The following is an 18,895-nucleotide window of genomic DNA, read 5'->3' on the forward strand; positions in this document are numbered from 1 at the left end:
TTTGGCTTATTAACTTCAGAGTGAAAGACTTATATCCTTCGGGAACCATTTACTCTTACCTTGGTTGCTGGCCAAATGGGATTTTTATTGTTCTGTGATAACAGCACTTACCGAATGTGTTTCTTCTCTTGGGCCAACGTTTGCTCACATCCCATTTTCTTCCTGCCTGCTCCTCAGAGATAAGGGGCAACCCCCACCTGCTGATCAAGTACCACAGTGGATTCTTCGTGGATGGGAAGTTCTTGTGCTGCCAGCAGAGCTGTAAAGCGGCCCCAGGATGTACCCTCTGGGAAGCATGTAATGTGTCATTTCTCTGTTGGGCTGGACCCTGGGTGGATGGTGCCCCATTAAGCCAAACCTGCTAGAGGCCAGAACAGCTTGTTGGAAAACAGTATGTGCCAGATTGGCTGGCATCATGAAAATTCAGCCTTGCAGATGCTATGTGACAAATGAAAACTAAGTCTAGGGTCAATTGAGTCATGGCCATTAAAATAATAATATTAGCATCTGCCATTCTTTCATTTCATGAGAAATATTTTAAAAACTGGAATCATTAATCAAGCAATGAGCTGTTATTTCCTCCTGCAATTTTTCCTGGTTTAAGATAAACTCCAAAGAGGTAGAGTGTTATGGACATATCAACATGGTTCAAACAGTGAAAACCAGCTCTCTCTTCTTAAAAATAACAAAAATCATAAACCAAAAAAACCCAACATTCTTTTAAAAAATATACTGAGAGATAAAATTTAAGTAACACTTTTAATCACTATATACACCAAAATGATGATGGCCACGTTTTAAAGAATATATTTAAAGTGGTTTGCCATTCTGCATGTGTGTTGATTTCTTAATGACATCAGAGAAGGTAGAGAAGGGTTTGCAGATTCTATCCAGTGTTATATTCCTATAGAAATGAGGGGCTTATATATTTCAAAAGTTTATCGCATGAAGTTGTTGGTAAATAAAAAAAATAGGAGAACTCTAGTGTTGGCTGGAAGCTTTAAAAAATAAAGAATTTTTGAAAAATATAACTTATTTTGGTAATGGTTTTACCAGCCTGGACAAAATATGCTAATTATTAATAAAATGTCTTTCAGGAATTGAGGAAATCAGCTACATGATAGCACTTCATGAACTGGAAAACACACAGGCAGATAAAATATTTTTCAAATTCACACCCTAACAGTGTTGATATCCAAAGGTCACGTTAATATTACTACTGGTAATTAATTTTACAGAAAAATCAATAGTAGATATTTATTGTGTTTTCCACCTCCATTAGACTATAAAATGAATATTTGTTAATCTGAATTGGATGACATTGCCCATTATACTCACAAATCATAGTGATTTAATGAACTATATAGAATTTATATATGTATATGATGATGGAAAGAGAAATCAACAATTATCAAAATAAAAGGAAGAAAAGAATGCAATAGGTTTGCTCATGTATTCATCAGCTATTTATCAATCTCCAATAATGAGTAACGTATCTTATATGAGCCAATCAAACACGAATCAGACATGGATTCTGACCCCTAGGGTCATATGTACTACCTGATGAGATTAGATATCTATGACTCAAACACAAGGTGGAAATGAGGTATAAATTAATAGTTTATAGGTTTAGAGGAACTTAACTTTTTAATCAAGATTTGGAAAGATATCAATGATTGATGATGGAGGAGTGGCCTTGAGTTGGGCATTATACAGAAAAGCTACAGAATCACTCCAGGTGTCTGAAATCAATTAATCTAGAATATTGCTCAAACTAGCTGGTTCATTCCTTCCATTCATAACATTGGGTGTTTTTCTTTATTTTATTTAAAATTTCCTTCTGATATTACTTTGTTTTACTTTTCAGATGCTGATCTGCACACTGCAGTCAATGAAGAGAAACACAGACTTCCTATCTTTCCAGATAGGGTGGTGAGTCAACATTGAAAGATGTTTTTCATAGTCAGGATATATTAAATAAACCAAGAGTTGCCAGATTCAAGACTAGAAAATGTGGCCTTCATTCAGCCTATTCAGTAAAGAAAGAAAAACCATGAATTATCACTAATAGCTGTGAGTGGTATCAAACAATGGATTCAAATTGTAACACTGGGTCTTTTCCTAACCAGTAAGCCCATAAATATTTACCAAAAAAATGGTGCATGTGGGAGAATTCCTTAAGATGGCATTACATATAATAGGCAGCTGTTTTAAGCTGCCATTCTTTTCATACCACCAACATGGCCAAGACTGCCTTGTGGAAGTATCCTGGTGATGGAATGGGACTCTATGGGACACAATTAGAAAACAACATAATTCTTTCTCTCCATTATCCCTTCAAAGCCACTTGGTGGACTTTCTTCTCTGTCTCCAAATAAAGTCTTAGGCAGATTCCATAGTTTTTCAGTCACTTTCAAATGATAAAAATTTCCCTAATTGTCATGAAAGCAGCCTCTGAATTTTCCCATCCAATGCAATAAATCACATGACTCCAAATATGATTCCAAGTTAAAACTTCTCTCCTTCACCTAGCTAGGGTCTGCATCAGCTGGCAGCCTGCTTTGTGGGAGGGTTGTGGAGAGGCTGAGATTTTTGACCCTTTCAAGATTAAGGCCAAGAAAGAGGAGGTTTAATGCAAAAGGAACATTCATACATAGCTGGTTCTATCATGATTTGGTAATGGTGGTGTCCAGATGGGTTCCCCAGTACTGATTCTATGTCTTATGAGAGACTTTTGGGGATTTTCCACTGGAGGACAGATCAAAATGTAGTTTGAGAGGAGATGTCTTAATCCTCAGCTCTTGGGTTTCCAGTCCCCAATCCTTCCACTGGGTCAATTTATCCAAGATGGATCCCAAGATGGATAAATTGACCTAGGGATAACTTGACTCCTTTCAAGATGGCTCCCAGCCAACTCTTTCCCAAGGGTGAAGTTGGCCTATAGGAAAACAAACAAAACTTTGATTGTTCTGGTTAATTAAACTACATGCAGCTTGCTCTCACAGTGCAGACTGCTGCTCTCTTTTCACTATACTTTCTTGGATTCAGAGCCACAGTCTCCTGCTTTTAGGCTTTTCAGGCAGGTGTCAGCCTCCTTGAATGCCAGGAGGCACATAAATGGCTTCCTAGTGGTCCTCTGAAAGCTCACCTGAAAATAAGGGTGATTAAGACCCACCCATCAGGTCTACAGTGTCTTGGGTACTTATTTTTGGCTACACACATTCACACACATTTATTTCTCTTGTTCTAAGTAAAAACCATATAATTTTTGTGAACCAACATGAAGGACAAAAATAACCCATTATGCTAATAGATTGAATAGTGTCCCCCAAATTTCATGTCTATCCAGAACCTCAAAATGTGACTTTATTTGGAAACAGGGTCTTTGCACATGTAATTGGTTAAAGATTGAGATGAGATCATACAGGATGAGGGTGGACCATAAATCCAATGACTAGTGTCCTTGTAAGAAGATAAGACATAGAGGAGAAGGCCATGTAAAGACCTAGGCAGAGATTGAAGTTATGCTATCACAAGCCAAAGAACATCTGTGTGTTAGTCCATTTATGTTGCTATAAAGGAACACTTGAGGCTAGGTAATGTATAAAGAAAAGAGGTTTATTTGGCTCATGGCTCTGCAGGCTGTACAAGAAACATGGCATCAGCATCTACATCTAGTGAGGGCCTCAGGCTGCTTCCATTCATGGCAGAAAGCTAAGGGGGCCTGCATGTGCAGAGATCAAATGGCAAGAGAGGGAGGGGAAGAAGATGCCAGCCTCTTTTAAACAATTAGCTCTCATGAGAACTTTCAGAGCTTACGACCAATAGCACCAAGCCATCCATGAGGGATCTACTCTCATGACCCAAACACCTCCCATTAGGCCCCACCACCAACACTGAGGATCAAATTTCAACATAAGTTTAGGAGGGGTCAAATATCCCAACCATAGCAACCTGGAGCCACCAGAATCTGGAAGAAGCAAGGAAAGATTTTGCCCTAGAGCCTTCAGAGTGAACATGGCCTTGTGAAACCTTGGACTTCTGGGCTCCAGAACTGTGAAAGAATACATTTTTGTTATTTTAATCCACCAATGAGTAGTAATTTGTTATGGCAGCCCTGGGAAATAATTATTATCGTTTGGGATTTGTACTTTGTTATTGGTGACATTGCTGTTTTGGGTTGCATACATGCTTCAGTCCTGAAACTTGAAAATTATGGCCCTTCAAAACACCTAAGAGCAATGTCCAGAATAGGCAAGTCTACAGAGACAAAGGTCAACCAGTCTTTGCTTGAGGCCAAAGTGGGAATGAGGATTGACTGCAAATGGGCAGGAAGGATCTTATTGGGGTGATGGAGAGAGAAAGACTAAATTATGGTGATGGTTATAAAACTTGATAAATTTACTGAAAGCCACTGAACTCCTGCACTTAAAATGGGTGAATTCCCAATAGAGTTCATTTCAAACAAATCTAAGAGCATAAGATAATTTAGCAGCCAGAAACCATCTAGTCTCTGACAGGGTATTCTTAGGACAATATATTAAAACTTATCAGTCAGGCAAATCAGCGGCCAAGGTTCCTAAGCCTGTTTTGATTATAAGCTGCCCGAATGAACCAGGGATCAGAGAGGATATTGTGACAAGCATATTTTCCTTTGTTCTGTTGTTACCAGAGCATTCAGTAGAGGACTTTTACTTTCTGGGTGGAGGAAATAAAAATCAACTCTCTTGCTGTTCTGTTCAGATTCCCACTTAAGGAACTTTCCAGTGCATTTATCTTGGAGACAACCAACCTCACAGCTCATAAATAATGATGTCTTGAATAACTTAAATTTCCAGAATGTCAAAGCCTTAACTCCAAATAAATGATATCCCTGAAAAAAAAGTAAAATACACTGTGAAAAAAATTAAATTCAGACCTAATACACACACACACACACAATGTGAATTTTTAGTTTAAGTATAACATGCAGTTAGAAGAGCACACAAATCCTAAATGTTCAGCTTGATGAATTTTCACAAACTGGACACATCTGTATAACTCACACTCAAATAAACACAACATCACTGACTTTTAAGGTCATAGATTGCTTGCCTGATTTTGACCCTTATATGAATGGAATCATAAAGTATATAGTCATTTATTGCCTGTCTTCTTTTTTTTTTTTTTTTTGAAACAGAGTCTCACTTTGTTGCCCAGGCTAGAGTGAGTGCTGTGGCGTCAGCCTAGCTCACAGCAACCTCAAACTCCTGGGCTCAAGCAATCCTCCTGCCTCAGCCTCCTGAGTAGCTGGGACTACAGGCATGCGCCACCATGCCCGGCTAATTTTTTTTCTAGATATGTTAGTTGGCCAATTAATTTCTTTCTATTTATAGTAGAGATGGGCTCTCGCTCTTGCTCAGGCTGGTTTCGAACCCCTGACCTCGAGCAATCCGCCCGCCTCGGCCTCCCAGAGAGCTAGGATTACAGGCGTGAGCCACTGCGCCCAGCCTCGCTCTTCTTTTGTTCAATTTATGAGATTCACCTATTTTTAGTATGTAGTTGTAGTTTGTCTTCATTGCTATATAGAATGCCATTGTGTGAATACATCACTGTGTTATTTTCTCATTGCTGCTCTAATAAATTAGCACAAATTTAGTGGCTTAAAACAACACGAATTCATTCTTTTATAGTTCTGAAGGTCAGAAATCTAAAATGGGTCCACACTGCTGTGTTTCTTATGGAGGCTTTAGGGAATAGTCTGTTTCCTGGCTTTTTCTAGCTTCTGAAGGCTACCTACATTCATTAGTTCCTGACTCCTTCCTCCATTTTCCAAGCCAGAAGGGTAGCAGCTTCTCTGCTCTCTGGCTTCTGCTTCCACCCTCATGTCTTCCTTCTAATCTCTGTCCACCTGGCCTCCCTTTTATAAGGGCCTGTTTGATTACATCAGGCCCACCCCAGTAATCCAGAATAATCTCCCCATCTCAAGATCCTTAACTTAATCACAATCTGCAAAGTCTCTTTTACCATGTAAAATATTCACAGGTTCTGGGAATTAGGACATGAACATCTTTGAGAAGCCATAATTCAACCTACTATAACCACAATATGTTTATTGTTTTATCCTCCTGATGGACATTTAGGAAGTTTCCAGTTTTTACCTAATCAAATTAATTCCACTATGAACATCCTTTGGTGTTTTGACTTCACTGTTGGGTATATACATATAATTTCTGGGCCATAGGGAATGGTGCACATCTAGCTTTAGTAGATTCTGCAAACAAGTTTCTAATGTTGTTGTACCACTTTATACTCCAACCAGGAAAAGCATGAGAGTTCCAGTTGCTCCATATCCTTGCCAATATTGCTTCTTTTCTTCCTTCCTTCCCTCCTTCCTTCCTTCCTTCCTTCCTTCCTTCCTTCCTTCCTTCCTTCCTTCCTTCCTTCCTTCCTTCCTTCCTTCCTTCCTTCTTTCCCTCCCTCTCTATTTCTCTCTTTCTTTCTTTCAACAGCTGATATAGTTTGTGAGTTCTCAGTACCTGAATCTGTGCCTCCCTGTGATGTTTTAATATCCCTTTTTCTCCAAAGCTGAAGATTCCTCGGGCAGTTCCTATTCTCAGAATGGATGCACCATCTTCAAGTACTACTCTAGCCCAATATGACAACGACTCAAAGAAGAACTATGGCTCCCAGCCAAATATCAACATGCAGTATATTCCAAGGGAAGACTGCCCTGACTGGTGGCAAGTAAGAAAACTGAAAAGGTAAACCCCAGCTTTCAGGCCGGCTGCCCGGTATGGAGAGTAGACACTACCCCACTGCCTTGAATCTCAGCCTCAAAGCTGTTGATGCAGGGCTTAGGGCTGCCCTTTCAGAAAATGCTTGGCACTTAAGCCAGAAGCCTGGGGAAGCAGGGGTGCCACTGAAGCTGAGCAGCATGGACTATCCATTTATATTATCCTATCCAATAATCTAAGTAGTGATTGAACATTTTATTCCCTCTCCTTTCTTGTCCGTCTTCCCCCAAATAACGGCACATTCCAGAGCACAGAATCTTTAAAATATATCCTTTATATGAAAGAGCTTCAGGTGGCCTTTCTTTTGTAATGGGCTTCAGCATCACTAGCCAAATGTCAAGTAGCATTTCAAGCGAGGCCATGGCTTGCCTTCTCAGGGTGTACACCTTCACCTCTACTGACCTGATTAGTCTTCTGAAGATTTCTAAAGCCAGGATTGACATCACTTTACAAGCAGTGCATAAATTGTGTTTATCATAGATCTCTAGGGTCTGGCACCAAGTCTGCCCCACACTTGATGCTCAGTAACTGTTGAATTGAATTGAATTGTGGGATGACCATACAGAAAGGGTCAAGTGACTCCTGTTGCTTATTTGCTGCCTCAAACTCCCTGCCTGTCACGTTGTCCACTGTCCACTATCTTCTCATCCAGTTATCAGCATCCTTGCAGGGTACCGAGGTATGCCTTTCCTTGTAGTGGATGCAGAGCATCTCTCTGGCTCACCATGTCTCTCTTTTCTTTGTTTTCTCCCATGTCCTCTTATTCCTTTATTCTTTCCATCCTTATCATTTTTACCTAAAGCAAATGGCTCACTGGGTCAATGATGCAGCCCCAGGGCCATGTGGAACTTGAAAGAATGTGAGTGTATTCTTCTTGATGTTGTTTCAGTTTTTGTCAGTGTAACAAGCTGTGGTCCCTTTCATTCCAAAGTGGGGCTAGAATCTGAGTGTATTAATCTATACCTGGTGCCCGATGGGAGGGGTGACATTTGTTTGCCTGTAGCTCAGCACTGTTGTGGAAGGAAACGATCGATAAACCCACATGCAAGGACAGGGAGTGTCATGTTAACTATGTGTCAGGTCCTCTTCCTGACAGAAACCTCAATGATTCATCGAGGGAGGTGTGTGATGAAATTCACTGACCAGTTTGCAAATAACTAGGAAAAACTGCAGATTCACATGGGGTTGCTGCAAGGCTACCAACTCATGGATGACTGGATCCTATCTTTATTTAAAATGTTGATTTTTGCATACATTTTTATTTTAAAAATCATTCATTAAAATACTAGTTATCTTGATCACTGAGTTCTGACACTCCCTTAGATTTTGCATTCCCTTAGGTTTAGTCCCCACCCTGTATTGTTCCCTAGAATTTCAGAAAGCGAGTTATTTGAACAAAGGATTGATTAGTCACTTCTTACCATGAGCAGCATTGCATCTGTGAGTGAATTATAATCATTTTTAAAAGGTCTTCATGGAGCTTGAATTTTTAAAATGCAGCCATGATTCTCAGCTCCCATATTAGCTGATAAGACTTTTTATCAACTTTCTGTCATCTTTACTATCTTCACTGGAGATGCTTATTAATATTTTTTTTTCTGGTTAGTAAAATAATCCATGCTCCCATTAAAGCATTCAAATATTGCAGAATATTCAGTGTATATTTCTCTAAAACGTTTTCTATGCACATGCTACTGTATATATAATTACAAGAGCTGGTTCTCACCACACAGACTTCTTTGCTACTTGTTCTTTTCACTTGACATCTTCAACATTTTTCCCATTTAAATGCATAAGGATATACTTGGTTTTTAAAAATTTATTTTAATTTTAATTGACTAAGCACACATAACAAAATTAACCATCTTAACTATATGTTTAAGCATATGATTCACATTATTGTACAACCTACCTGATTATTTTTATTGTCTATAAAGTACCCATTATATGTGTAAACCTGAGTGATGCACTGTGGATGGATGTTCTCCACGTGTTCTTAAAAACAACAAGAAGGCCAAATAAATTGCTTGGCCTTTTAAAGTAAGAGTTTTCTCATGAAGAGATGAAGCCTAAAAGCTATCCTAGTGGGCAAGTCTCTTTGGGAAGGTGAGGAGGGAAACATTCTAGTGTTTAAGGGCTTTCTCCAGGCATTCCTTGAAATGGAGTCAGAGTAGTATTTCCTTACTAAGGAAGCTTGTAGCTATGAACTGTGGTTTTGCAAAAAAAAAAAAAAAAAGCCTGGACTATGAAGGCAAACAGGAAAGAGACCCTACATTCCAGATAAAACAGCCTTTGGTCTTTGAGAGATAGGCACTTCCTCATGTTCTGCTTAACACCCAAAATGAATGAGATAAAATAATGGGTGGCAGAGACTGATGAAAATCCTGCTGATCTGTCTGGGTCCAGAAGGAGTTAAAAGTCCAGTGTTTTCAAAACTCTTAAATGTAATCACCACAGCAAAGAGGAAAATAACTTATTTTAAAATGTGTAAGTGACAGAATACTTGCATATCTACAAGAAAATCAGGGCAAACCCAGCCAAGATAATTTATTAAGCCAGATTTTTCTATTGTTTGGGATCATTATGAGCCATTATTAACAATTCTCTTTTGTTTAGAAATACTGCCAAACTACTTCTTTTCTTGGAGTCGCTGAAAGGACCAAAATGTGCAAGTAACTCATTAGCTTAAATTTCCAAACCAAGTGAAATGTGTGGGTCAAAATGTCAAATAAAGCTAAAACATATCTGATCAAAATTACTTTTGTCATTTAACATTTAGAAATGAACATAAATTTATAAATTTATGGAGCATAGCTCTCTCTTTTTCTACAGCAGTGAAGATGGTGCATGCAGTAACCAAAGGGAAAGAAATGTTGTAAATCATACCACCTCAAAGATTTCATGGTAAATCAAATTCAGATATTCCTTTTACATCCAAGACTTGCTCCTATTTGCAGGAAAACTAACCAAACTTGCAATAATTTTGCAACTGGGCTATACATTTAAGGTAAATATAAACCAAAAACATCCGTTTGCTTCTCTGAACCCTTAGGTGGGTGCGAATCAATGGATTGTGGGTTACAGTTTTTCTCACACTGATTTTTCCTGTATATTCATGATACACACTAGTATTAGCATGAACATTAATATACCTGGCTCAGGCATCTCTAGCAGGAGGAAAAGCAAGTTGAATAACTCTTCCCTCAGAATAGTTCTATACATAACCCAAGATTTTTAAAAAACTTTATACTATAGCCTTCCCTAAAGAAGTCTGCATCTGTTTCATGAGTCCACTCTTCAGAAAAAGTCAAAGAAATCCAAGTTCCTGGGTGCCTCCTGGGCACCTCCCTCCTGTATCAAAGAGCCATTCATGCTTTCATTAATCCAGGCATGAACCCAACTTTTGAGCAACCCTCTCTTCACTTTGCTGATACCTTTTCAAGCACAGAAAGGGAAACCTAACAGTCTAAATTTTATGTATGTGAATGAGAGCAGGGTGGGATTTGATATTGCACTGCTAGGTACTTGGATTATTTCTTGGTATATTTTTTGCATTCATGTTGTTTTCCAACTCTTCTTAAGGGGATTCCCTGAGTCAAGTTCGGGACTCCCTGAGTCAAGTTCATCTGAAGAAGAGGAAAGCCTGGATGATTATGAGTGAGTGTTGCAAGTTCTCTGTGTTCCTCTAAAACTAGACATAGATACTCCTATTCTTCAGAGGCATTAAAACAGATGGCTCAGACTTTCTCAGGAGGCTGTATTTACATGGGTAAAATCATGTGAGGTTCTGGGCCTTTTATCTAGATGACGGGTGACAATGAGCTGGGTTATTACCAATGAAAATATTGTACCCTGGTGATATAGCACATCTTATATTTTCCTGGTTAGAGCTGGAACCCATACTACTAAGTGAAGTATCCCAAGAATGGAAAAACAAGCACCAGATATATTCTCCAGCAAACTAGTATTAACTGAGTAGCACCTAAGTGGACACATAGGTACTACAGTAATAAGGTATTGGGCAGGTGGGAGGGGGGGCGGGTATATACATACATAATGAGTGAGATGCACACCATCTAGGGGATGGTCATGATGGAGACTCAGACTTTTGGGGGGAGGGGGGAAATGGGCATTTATTGAAACCTTAAAATCTGTACCCCCATAATATGCCGAAATAAAAAAAAAAAGGAAAAAAAAAAAAAGAAAATATTGTACCCAATCTGGATTATCTAAATTGGGTACACATATTCATTGCATTTATCATATACCCAGTATCCCTTTCATTTCACTTTGTCTTTGTAGATATAGCATACAATGTTTCTACTCATTAATTCTTTCCTGGAGGCCTCACATTGGAGTGACGTTTATAAGCTATTATTAACATTAAGACAGATTTGGGGGGAAGTTATTTATGATGCAGTACTTTTACATGGTAGCACAACTGAGATGTTGAACATGACAGTATTTATGTTGAAAGATTTCTTATCATTTAACATACAAATTGGAATACTTTAGTGAGAGAAAAAGCACACTATTAAAAATTACATCTGGACATCAGGCATAAACTGGACTTTTCTGGGCAAATAAGAACACATGGTCGCCCCAACAATACTCAGACAGGTTGGCCTAAGTGGCCATTAAGGTCCTTTCCAAAATCTAAGGTTCTATCATTCTACACATAGGGACAAATAGTTGTTCCCAAGACTTAAAGATTAGTGTTAAGGAGAGGTGGGAATAAAAGAGCATATTGTATTTCTCAGACACTGAATACCCAATAGCACAAAGTTCATTTGGACATTAGGATTATGCATATTTCAAGTTCTGATTTTGTGTGAGTGCTGTGTTATTAATTTATTGGCTACATGTGAAATGAGAGCTTTTACAAAGTACATATTACTGTTCCACTCCTCCTTTCACCTCTAACCCAGCCTGTCCCTAGCACACCTGTCCCATTGGGGGAGATGTGCTGTACCCTCCACCTCTTTGCAGATGGTCTCTTCACCACCTTCTAGCTCCCTTTTAGCTTTACCTTCTTCCCTAATATCTACCTAGGAAAACATCTGGTGGAATAATTCATACTAAGGCATAAAAGACTGAGAAGGACCAACACATGTCCTTTCCAAAGATAATGGCACTTTAACGGAAAAGACTTAAACCAATGGGAGTGAACCTCTAATTGTGCACTTTAATCTTTAGCATTTAGATGAATCAGAAGTCTCACTGTGATTCAGAAAGCCCAGGTCTGATCATTTAGACAGTCTTTACCCCCATCTTTTCTGGATTTAAGTGGTGCAAGAGAGATGGACATTGGTAAAATTATCAGGAAAGACCTATCCTCTTCAAAATCAAGGAGATGCCAAAAGGAGCTCAGGACTATAGGACTACATGAACTAGAGCTCAGCTTTCTCACGTCATGCTTCATGCCCCCAGCTTCTTATTCTATCAGTGTCACTGATGCATTTTTTATGGACACAACTTCATGAGCAATTCTACTTCTTTCCAGTAAAGACAGAGGCACCAAGATTTAGATGGAGAATGGTGGGTTAGGACTAGGCCATCTGATCTGACATTAAAAAACTGAAATATTTTTAAAAACCGACAGAACCAGACTTCAGCAAAACTATGACACAGGTGAAGTCTATATGTGAATGAGTGGGGGGTAAAGGTGGGATAGGGTATATCCGCCATCTCACCTTGCCTCTCCAGGCCTTTCTCCTTATTCCTGATCATCCCTTCCATCTATCCACCCATGAGCATATATCCTGGGTTAGATCCCCTGAACGGTATTTTGATTAGCTATTAGTAGCCTAAAATGTTAACTAATAAGAAAAACTATCATTTACTATCTCAAGTGTTAATAATACAGTATCTGTAATGGTAGAATTAGAAGAGACCAACTTATCAATATCAGTCCTCTCCCTAATTTTACAGATGGGCAAGTATAAGGTCAAAAGAGGCTAAGTGGCTTGTTCAAAGTCATACAATTACATGTTGGGAAGCTATGTCTAGAACTCAGACCCCCAAGATGGCTGGTCTAAGGCTCTTTCTATTTTATTTAACTGTCTATCAGCTGACATCTTCTCCCACAACTAATACACAGATTACACACAGAACTATTTCCCATCCATTCCTGCCAAGTTCTGAGACACCTTCTGCCTTGATTTCCTCCTACAACCCTTCCCCTCCACCTCTCCCCCTCCTCATACACTTCTTCCTTCCTCAGGTATTATCTTGTAGCCAAGGGTCCCCCCAGCCCTCCAAACCCATGCAGCACTTCACCCGACACCTTACTCATTTCCTTAGTATGACATTTTGGCCAAAGCCAAAAGGGCATAGACATTGTTGCCCTCACATGAAAAACAGCTCTTGGCCTGTTGAGCTCCACATATAAAATAAAACATGATGTTCTTGGCTAATTCAGTAAAAGGAGCAATAGTTAAAGATTACACCTGCCTCTCCCACGTCATCTTTTTCTTAGTTCAGTACAACTGCTCTTGTCCTAATATCATCTTAGATACTTATCCATTGCTCTCCTGAAAATAAAGCCATTTTGAAAAAGCATTTGCTTTGAAAATAAATGCTAGAAAGTGTCTTCTATTGGATTATTCAAAGGAAATCATAGAGTCGAAAGACAGAGCTTTTATCCTTGGCAACCCTGGATTTACCGTTGGAATATTCTTCATTGGTTTAATCTCTGACCCTCATTCAAAATGGTGCAATAGGAGAACTTAGAGGCCACCTAGCAGGAAGCCAAAGGTTCCTAGACACTAGCCCAATTAAAGATCCAAATGTGTAGGCCCCACCCCAGAATCAGAATTGGGTGGTGGGGACTCAGTAATCTGTATTTTTCAAAAGCTCCTCAGATGATTCTTTTAAGCAGTCAGGTTTGGAAAGCCCTGATCTAGACCAATGCCTCATTTTACAGATTAGAAAGTTGAGTGCCAAGTCATGCAATTTAAAAAGTGCTCATTCTGAAATATGGAATTCTTTCCTGTTGTAGCTGGTTTGCAGGTAACATCTCCAGATCACAATCTGAGCAGTTACTGAGACAAAAGGTAAGTAGTCTTGTCTTTAAAACTTGTCTTTCTGACCTCACAGAATCCCTTTCTAACTTGGGGCCCAGAGGTTAAAGCACTTCTTCTAGAAACCTTACTGCTCATTAGACAGTCAAGACCTCATAGAGTGTTGATTGTCCAGTCTATTGGTTACAAGGCCTTTCAGGTCTAGGCACTTCTGTTTCTGTTATCTACTGCTGTATAATAAACCACCCCTAAATTTAGTGGCTTGAATGAGAAGATTTATGATTTCTCATGATTCTGTGAGGCAGCTGGCCCAGCAGTTCTTCAGCAGGTTTTGTTTAAGGTTGCTCACGTGGCTGCATTTGGCCGATGGATTTTTTTTTTTTTTTTTTTTTGAGACAGAGTCTCACTCTGTTGCCCTCCATAGAGTGCAGTGGCATCATCGTAGTTTACTGCAACCTCATACTCCTGGGCTCAAGGGATCCTCCTGTCTCAGCCTCCCGAGTAGCTGGGACTAACTTTTCTATTTTTAGTAGAGACACGATCTCGTTCTTGCTCAGGTTGGTCTGGAACTTCTGAGCTCAAGCAATCCTCTCGCATTGGCCTCCCAGAGTGCTAGGATTACAGGAGTGAGCCACCATGCCCAGCCTGGCTGCTGGATTGAGTGTGGCGTTGGCTTTAGCTGAGACGGTCAACTGGGGTGCTACAGTTCTTCTCCAAGCAGCTTCCCCATGTGCTTACCATGGGCCTCCTCACAGCATGCAGTGCAAGCACTTATGGAGTCTCTGCTTTTGCATGTTTGCTAAGATCCCATTGGTCATAGCAATTCACATGGCCCAGCCCAGGGTCAGTGTGGGAGGAGACTGCTCAGGGCATGAATAAGAGAGATGATTTATGGGGCCATCAATGTAGCCATTTACCTCAGCTCTGTGGCTGCAGGGTAGCACCTAGACCAAAGTACAACAGATGTGATGAGGACTACATTAATCCGATTTTATTACTAACTGGTATGAATTACCAACAGCAAACTCTTGTGATCTCTAAAAATGACACTTTGTTATAGTTTAACCTGATAAAACACTAACCACACCAATCATTTCTTTGAGGGATGCTAGTGAGAATGTGATGACCTCGCTTGGTGTTTTGGCACATTCGTAGTTTATTATCTGCTCTTTCTGAATCTGAATCTGCTTAGAATTAGCACAAGTCACTGAGAAAGACAAATTGAGTGTAGAACTTTAACAAATGATTCATTCTGGATCTTTGGCTTTCTAAAACCTTCGAAGGGCACAATATGGTGATATGTGATTCTAAATTTTATTTCATAAAGATGAAAACATTAGGCTTGCATAAGTAGAGAACAGAGAAAATTATCAGAGAGGGTTAAAAATAGCTGGAGAGGAAGAGTTGAAACATTCAGGATAGATCTATATAGATAATGAGAGAGAAAAGGAAGAAAGCTAAAACATGAGCCCCCTTCTGTGCCAACAGTTAAACAACTTGTGCCCTTGGTGACATTTAAGGTGGATCTAAAAGATTTTCCTACCACCTACCATGAAAAATCATTTTCAAGAATAACAAAAATGTTTTCGGTTCCTTCTACATTTTCCTTCCTTTTCAGGGAAAAGAAGGAGCATTCATGGTTAGAAACTCCAGCCAAGTGGGGATGTACACAGTGTCCTTATTTAGCAAGGCTGTGAAGTAAGTATTACAAGGTTTTTTTTGTTTTGTTTTGTTTTGTTTTTTGTTTTTTATCTTTCTGTGTATGTTCCTTGAATATGTCAGTCACTTGATCACGTTTAGGGATGAGGCGCCATCTTTAACCGCTGGAATTTGGGATCAAAGTGTTTCTGTTGAATGTGACCATTTGTACTTACCTTCCCTGACTCCCTACTTTCAAGAGGCTGTTCTCTGGGTGATCCTCTCCTGCCCACCCCGGGCAGTGGTATAGCATCCGGAGTACAGCACACCTCAGTAAATATTGATGAAAAGACTCCTCCTGGATGATTCCCTTCAATTCAAGCCTCAGCCTAGAAAGAGAGAAAATAGCAATGAAGCCTCTACACTCTCGGCTCTAGCCACCTGCCGAGCTGAGAAAGCCTCCTCCAGTGTTCAGGCTTTAGTAAACCTTCCCAGTGGGGGCAGGGTTCACAGAAGGTTGACAGTACAGCTGTGTTCTGTGCACAGCTTCCTTCTAGGGCTCTGTCCTCTTTGTGCAGTTAACAGTTCTTGTTTGAAGCCGAAAAGAAAAGAAAAGAAAAAAAAATTCTATGTGTGCAACCCTTTTTTAGCAGCTAGATTGAATGACTCTGCCTTGGTGCCGTCTCTGTGTGCCCTCCCCCTCGGTGTATATATACATGTATATTTATAATTAGGTAATGAAAAGTTATCTTATTTGGGGAATTTTTTTTACAGAGTACCTACCTCCAACTTGAGATAATAAATAAGATGTACCCTGAGTGGTTACTTGGCATTTTCCAATGCCAAAAGCCATGTCCCCTGTACATCTCATATATTAATACTAGATTGCACATGGTAACACCTGGATGCTGGCCAAAGCCAACCCAGAATGGGCTTGAGTGAATTCCCTGCTGCCACCAAGAGCTGATTTGCCTTTTGCAACAAAAAAGCACCCTTTCTCCTTTTCGAATTGCAATTTTAATTAGGTTGGGGTTACAGTTTATTAACTGTGTCTTATGTGCCAAGCATAGTGCAAATATATATATATACATATATATATATATATATATGTATATATATATATAAAATATCTCATCTAATCTTTATACCAACCAGATGAGGTAGCCTGCCAGCAGTAGAACTAAACTCAAAGCCCATTTTTTGACCACTATTCTGTACTCTACAATGAAACCAATGTGCATGAATTCACCATCATTTTCTAAAAATAAAGGAAAAGAAAAAAATGTTTTATGTGGAAAAGGTACCAGTTGGCATAGGAATTAAAGGACATTCCACCCACTTCATCTTGCATGCCCCACTCCCAAAAGAGCCTCCCACCCATGGCCTGGGGTGAGAATACCCATGGCCTAATTACCTTTGTTTCCCACGTTTCCATCCATTACTACCCTTAAGAGAGTTTATGTTCAGAATAATGATCCCAAAGAACTGCAAGCCTCTTGATCATCAAAGAAGGATTCCAGTTTCATACACTAAGAGAGGAGTAGTCTAGAAAGTTGGAATATTATTATACTTGAATTCTGTATATGCACAAAGGATATGTTGAGTTCAGAGAAGGGCTCTCTTCCATAATTACTGATTATCATGGATACCTCCAGAAAAATATCAGCTGTCAAGACTGAGAAACCCTCCCTGACTTCCCTCTCCAAAATGTGCAAGTGCATCTAAAATAATTATTTAACCATCGTTTAATCAAGCTTTAATTGTTTATTTCAAGCATCCTAACATTCTTTCTTTTTTACTAGTGATAAAAAAGGAACTGTCAAACATTACCATGTGCATACAAATGCTGAGAACAAATTATACCTGGCAGAAAACTACTGTTTTGATTCCATTCCAGAACTTATCCACTATCATCAACACAATTCAGCAGGTAACTTATTTTGGTTTTTCTTTTATGGGTCTTTGTCTATAAATATAAATTTTCTTGGATGCTACTGATCCTCCTAATATTCTTAATTATACAAGGAATCATGAAAGTAGAAAAAATATTCTCAAGTCCTTTAGTTATTGTGATTTTTAATTTACATTTCCTAGCATATATTTAATAACATGATACACTCTGTAATGCCAGAAAGAATGAATTTCAGTGAATTCAGTGACTTAGAAGAAGAAATTCTCTTTATGAAAATATTTGTCGGGTTTTATTCTGCCTACAGAAGCAATTTGGTTATAAAATTCAAGTATTATAGAAATATATATTATTGGACGGATAACCTCCCTGGACAAGTTGGTGTCTATTGTGACATATTTTTTTGCATGCTGATACTAATGCTTATTATTCATTATACATATAAATAGAAATTATATGAAAGATGTCCAGGAATTATCCAGCCATGTAACCATTCCTGTTATATTAATAATGGCTAGATACTTTCCAGACAGCCCATATCTATCTATCTATCTAGCTATCTATCTATCTATCTATCTATCTATCTATCTATCTATATTAAAAATACATATACATACATATATATACACATTACATTCTTACAGAATTGAGGTCATTCTATACACACTGTTCAGCTTTCTTTCTTTTATTTTTATCATTTTTTATTTTTGTAGTTTTAGGGGGTACAAGTGTAGTTTTATTACATGAATATAGTGCATAGTGGTGACATCTGGGTTTTTAGTGTAACCATCACCCCAATAGTGTACATTGTACCCATCAAGTAATACAGCCTGCTTTCTTTACTCAGTGTATCTTAGTGGTCTTTCCATGCAAATACATATAGCTTACTTTGATCTATTTAACAGAATTCTATTGTAGAATTACCTCATAATTTATTCACCTAGCCCTCTATTGATTAGCAGTTGGATCATGTGCAATATTTTCACATTATAACAGATGTTTGAGTGCACAGTCCTGCACATATAGCTCTGTGCACCCATATGAGTGGTTCTATAGCCAAATTCCTAGAGTGGGCTTTCTGAGACAAAGGCTAAGAACACTTAAAATGTAAACATTGCTAAATGTTTTTCAGAAATATACAATCCCATTAATAACAATTTCTCAACATGCGATGCTAGTATTCTCCCAAAATTTTGCCTAATTGACTGGTGAAAACATAGAGAGAAAGCCCCTCTTTTTTTCTAGAATAGTGCCCCTTAAGAGCAGTGACTGGGCGAATTTCCAACAGTGAGTAAAAATGAGCCATTGGCTCAGCGTCAAATTTGTGCTGTTTTATATGACTTGATTGCATGCATATCGATGAATTGGCCTCACTTCTGGCTTTCATTTGGGTTCTTACTTGTATTTTTCCTTTGCCCCAATTTCCTCAATTGTTTATTTTAACCTGAAGCACCTCAAAAGTACCTTCTGGGGAAGGTATTGTATAAATGGACATCTCTAAATGGAATGATTTCACCCCAGAGGATGCACAAGAAACTTAACAATGGATA

The 18,895-nt window shown here is 38.9% G+C and overlaps 1 protein-coding gene across 2 annotated transcripts in view; it reads left to right on the forward strand.

Annotated features, from left to right (window-relative positions):
* Positions 1-18,895, forward strand: part of BMX (BMX non-receptor tyrosine kinase) — a 49,976-nt gene that overhangs the window by 16,328 nt on the left and 14,753 nt on the right. For both annotated transcript variants that reach the window (XM_012784760.2, XM_012784762.3), the window contains exons 5-12: positions 178-297; positions 1,868-1,932; positions 6,568-6,743; positions 9,609-9,680; positions 10,359-10,433; positions 13,777-13,831; positions 15,417-15,496; positions 17,239-17,366. In XM_012784760.2, coding sequence (XP_012640214.2) covers positions 178-297; positions 1,868-1,932; positions 6,568-6,743; positions 9,609-9,680; positions 10,359-10,433; positions 13,777-13,831; positions 15,417-15,496; positions 17,239-17,366 — 771 coding nt within the window. The remainder of the gene's footprint in view (positions 1-177; positions 298-1,867; positions 1,933-6,567; positions 6,744-9,608; positions 9,681-10,358; positions 10,434-13,776; positions 13,832-15,416; positions 15,497-17,238; positions 17,367-18,895) is intronic.

The sequence above is a fragment of the Microcebus murinus genome, chromosome X (genome assembly GCF_040939455.1).
Source record: "Microcebus murinus isolate Inina chromosome X, M.murinus_Inina_mat1.0, whole genome shotgun sequence".
NCBI lineage: Eukaryota > Metazoa > Chordata > Mammalia > Primates > Cheirogaleidae > Microcebus > Microcebus murinus.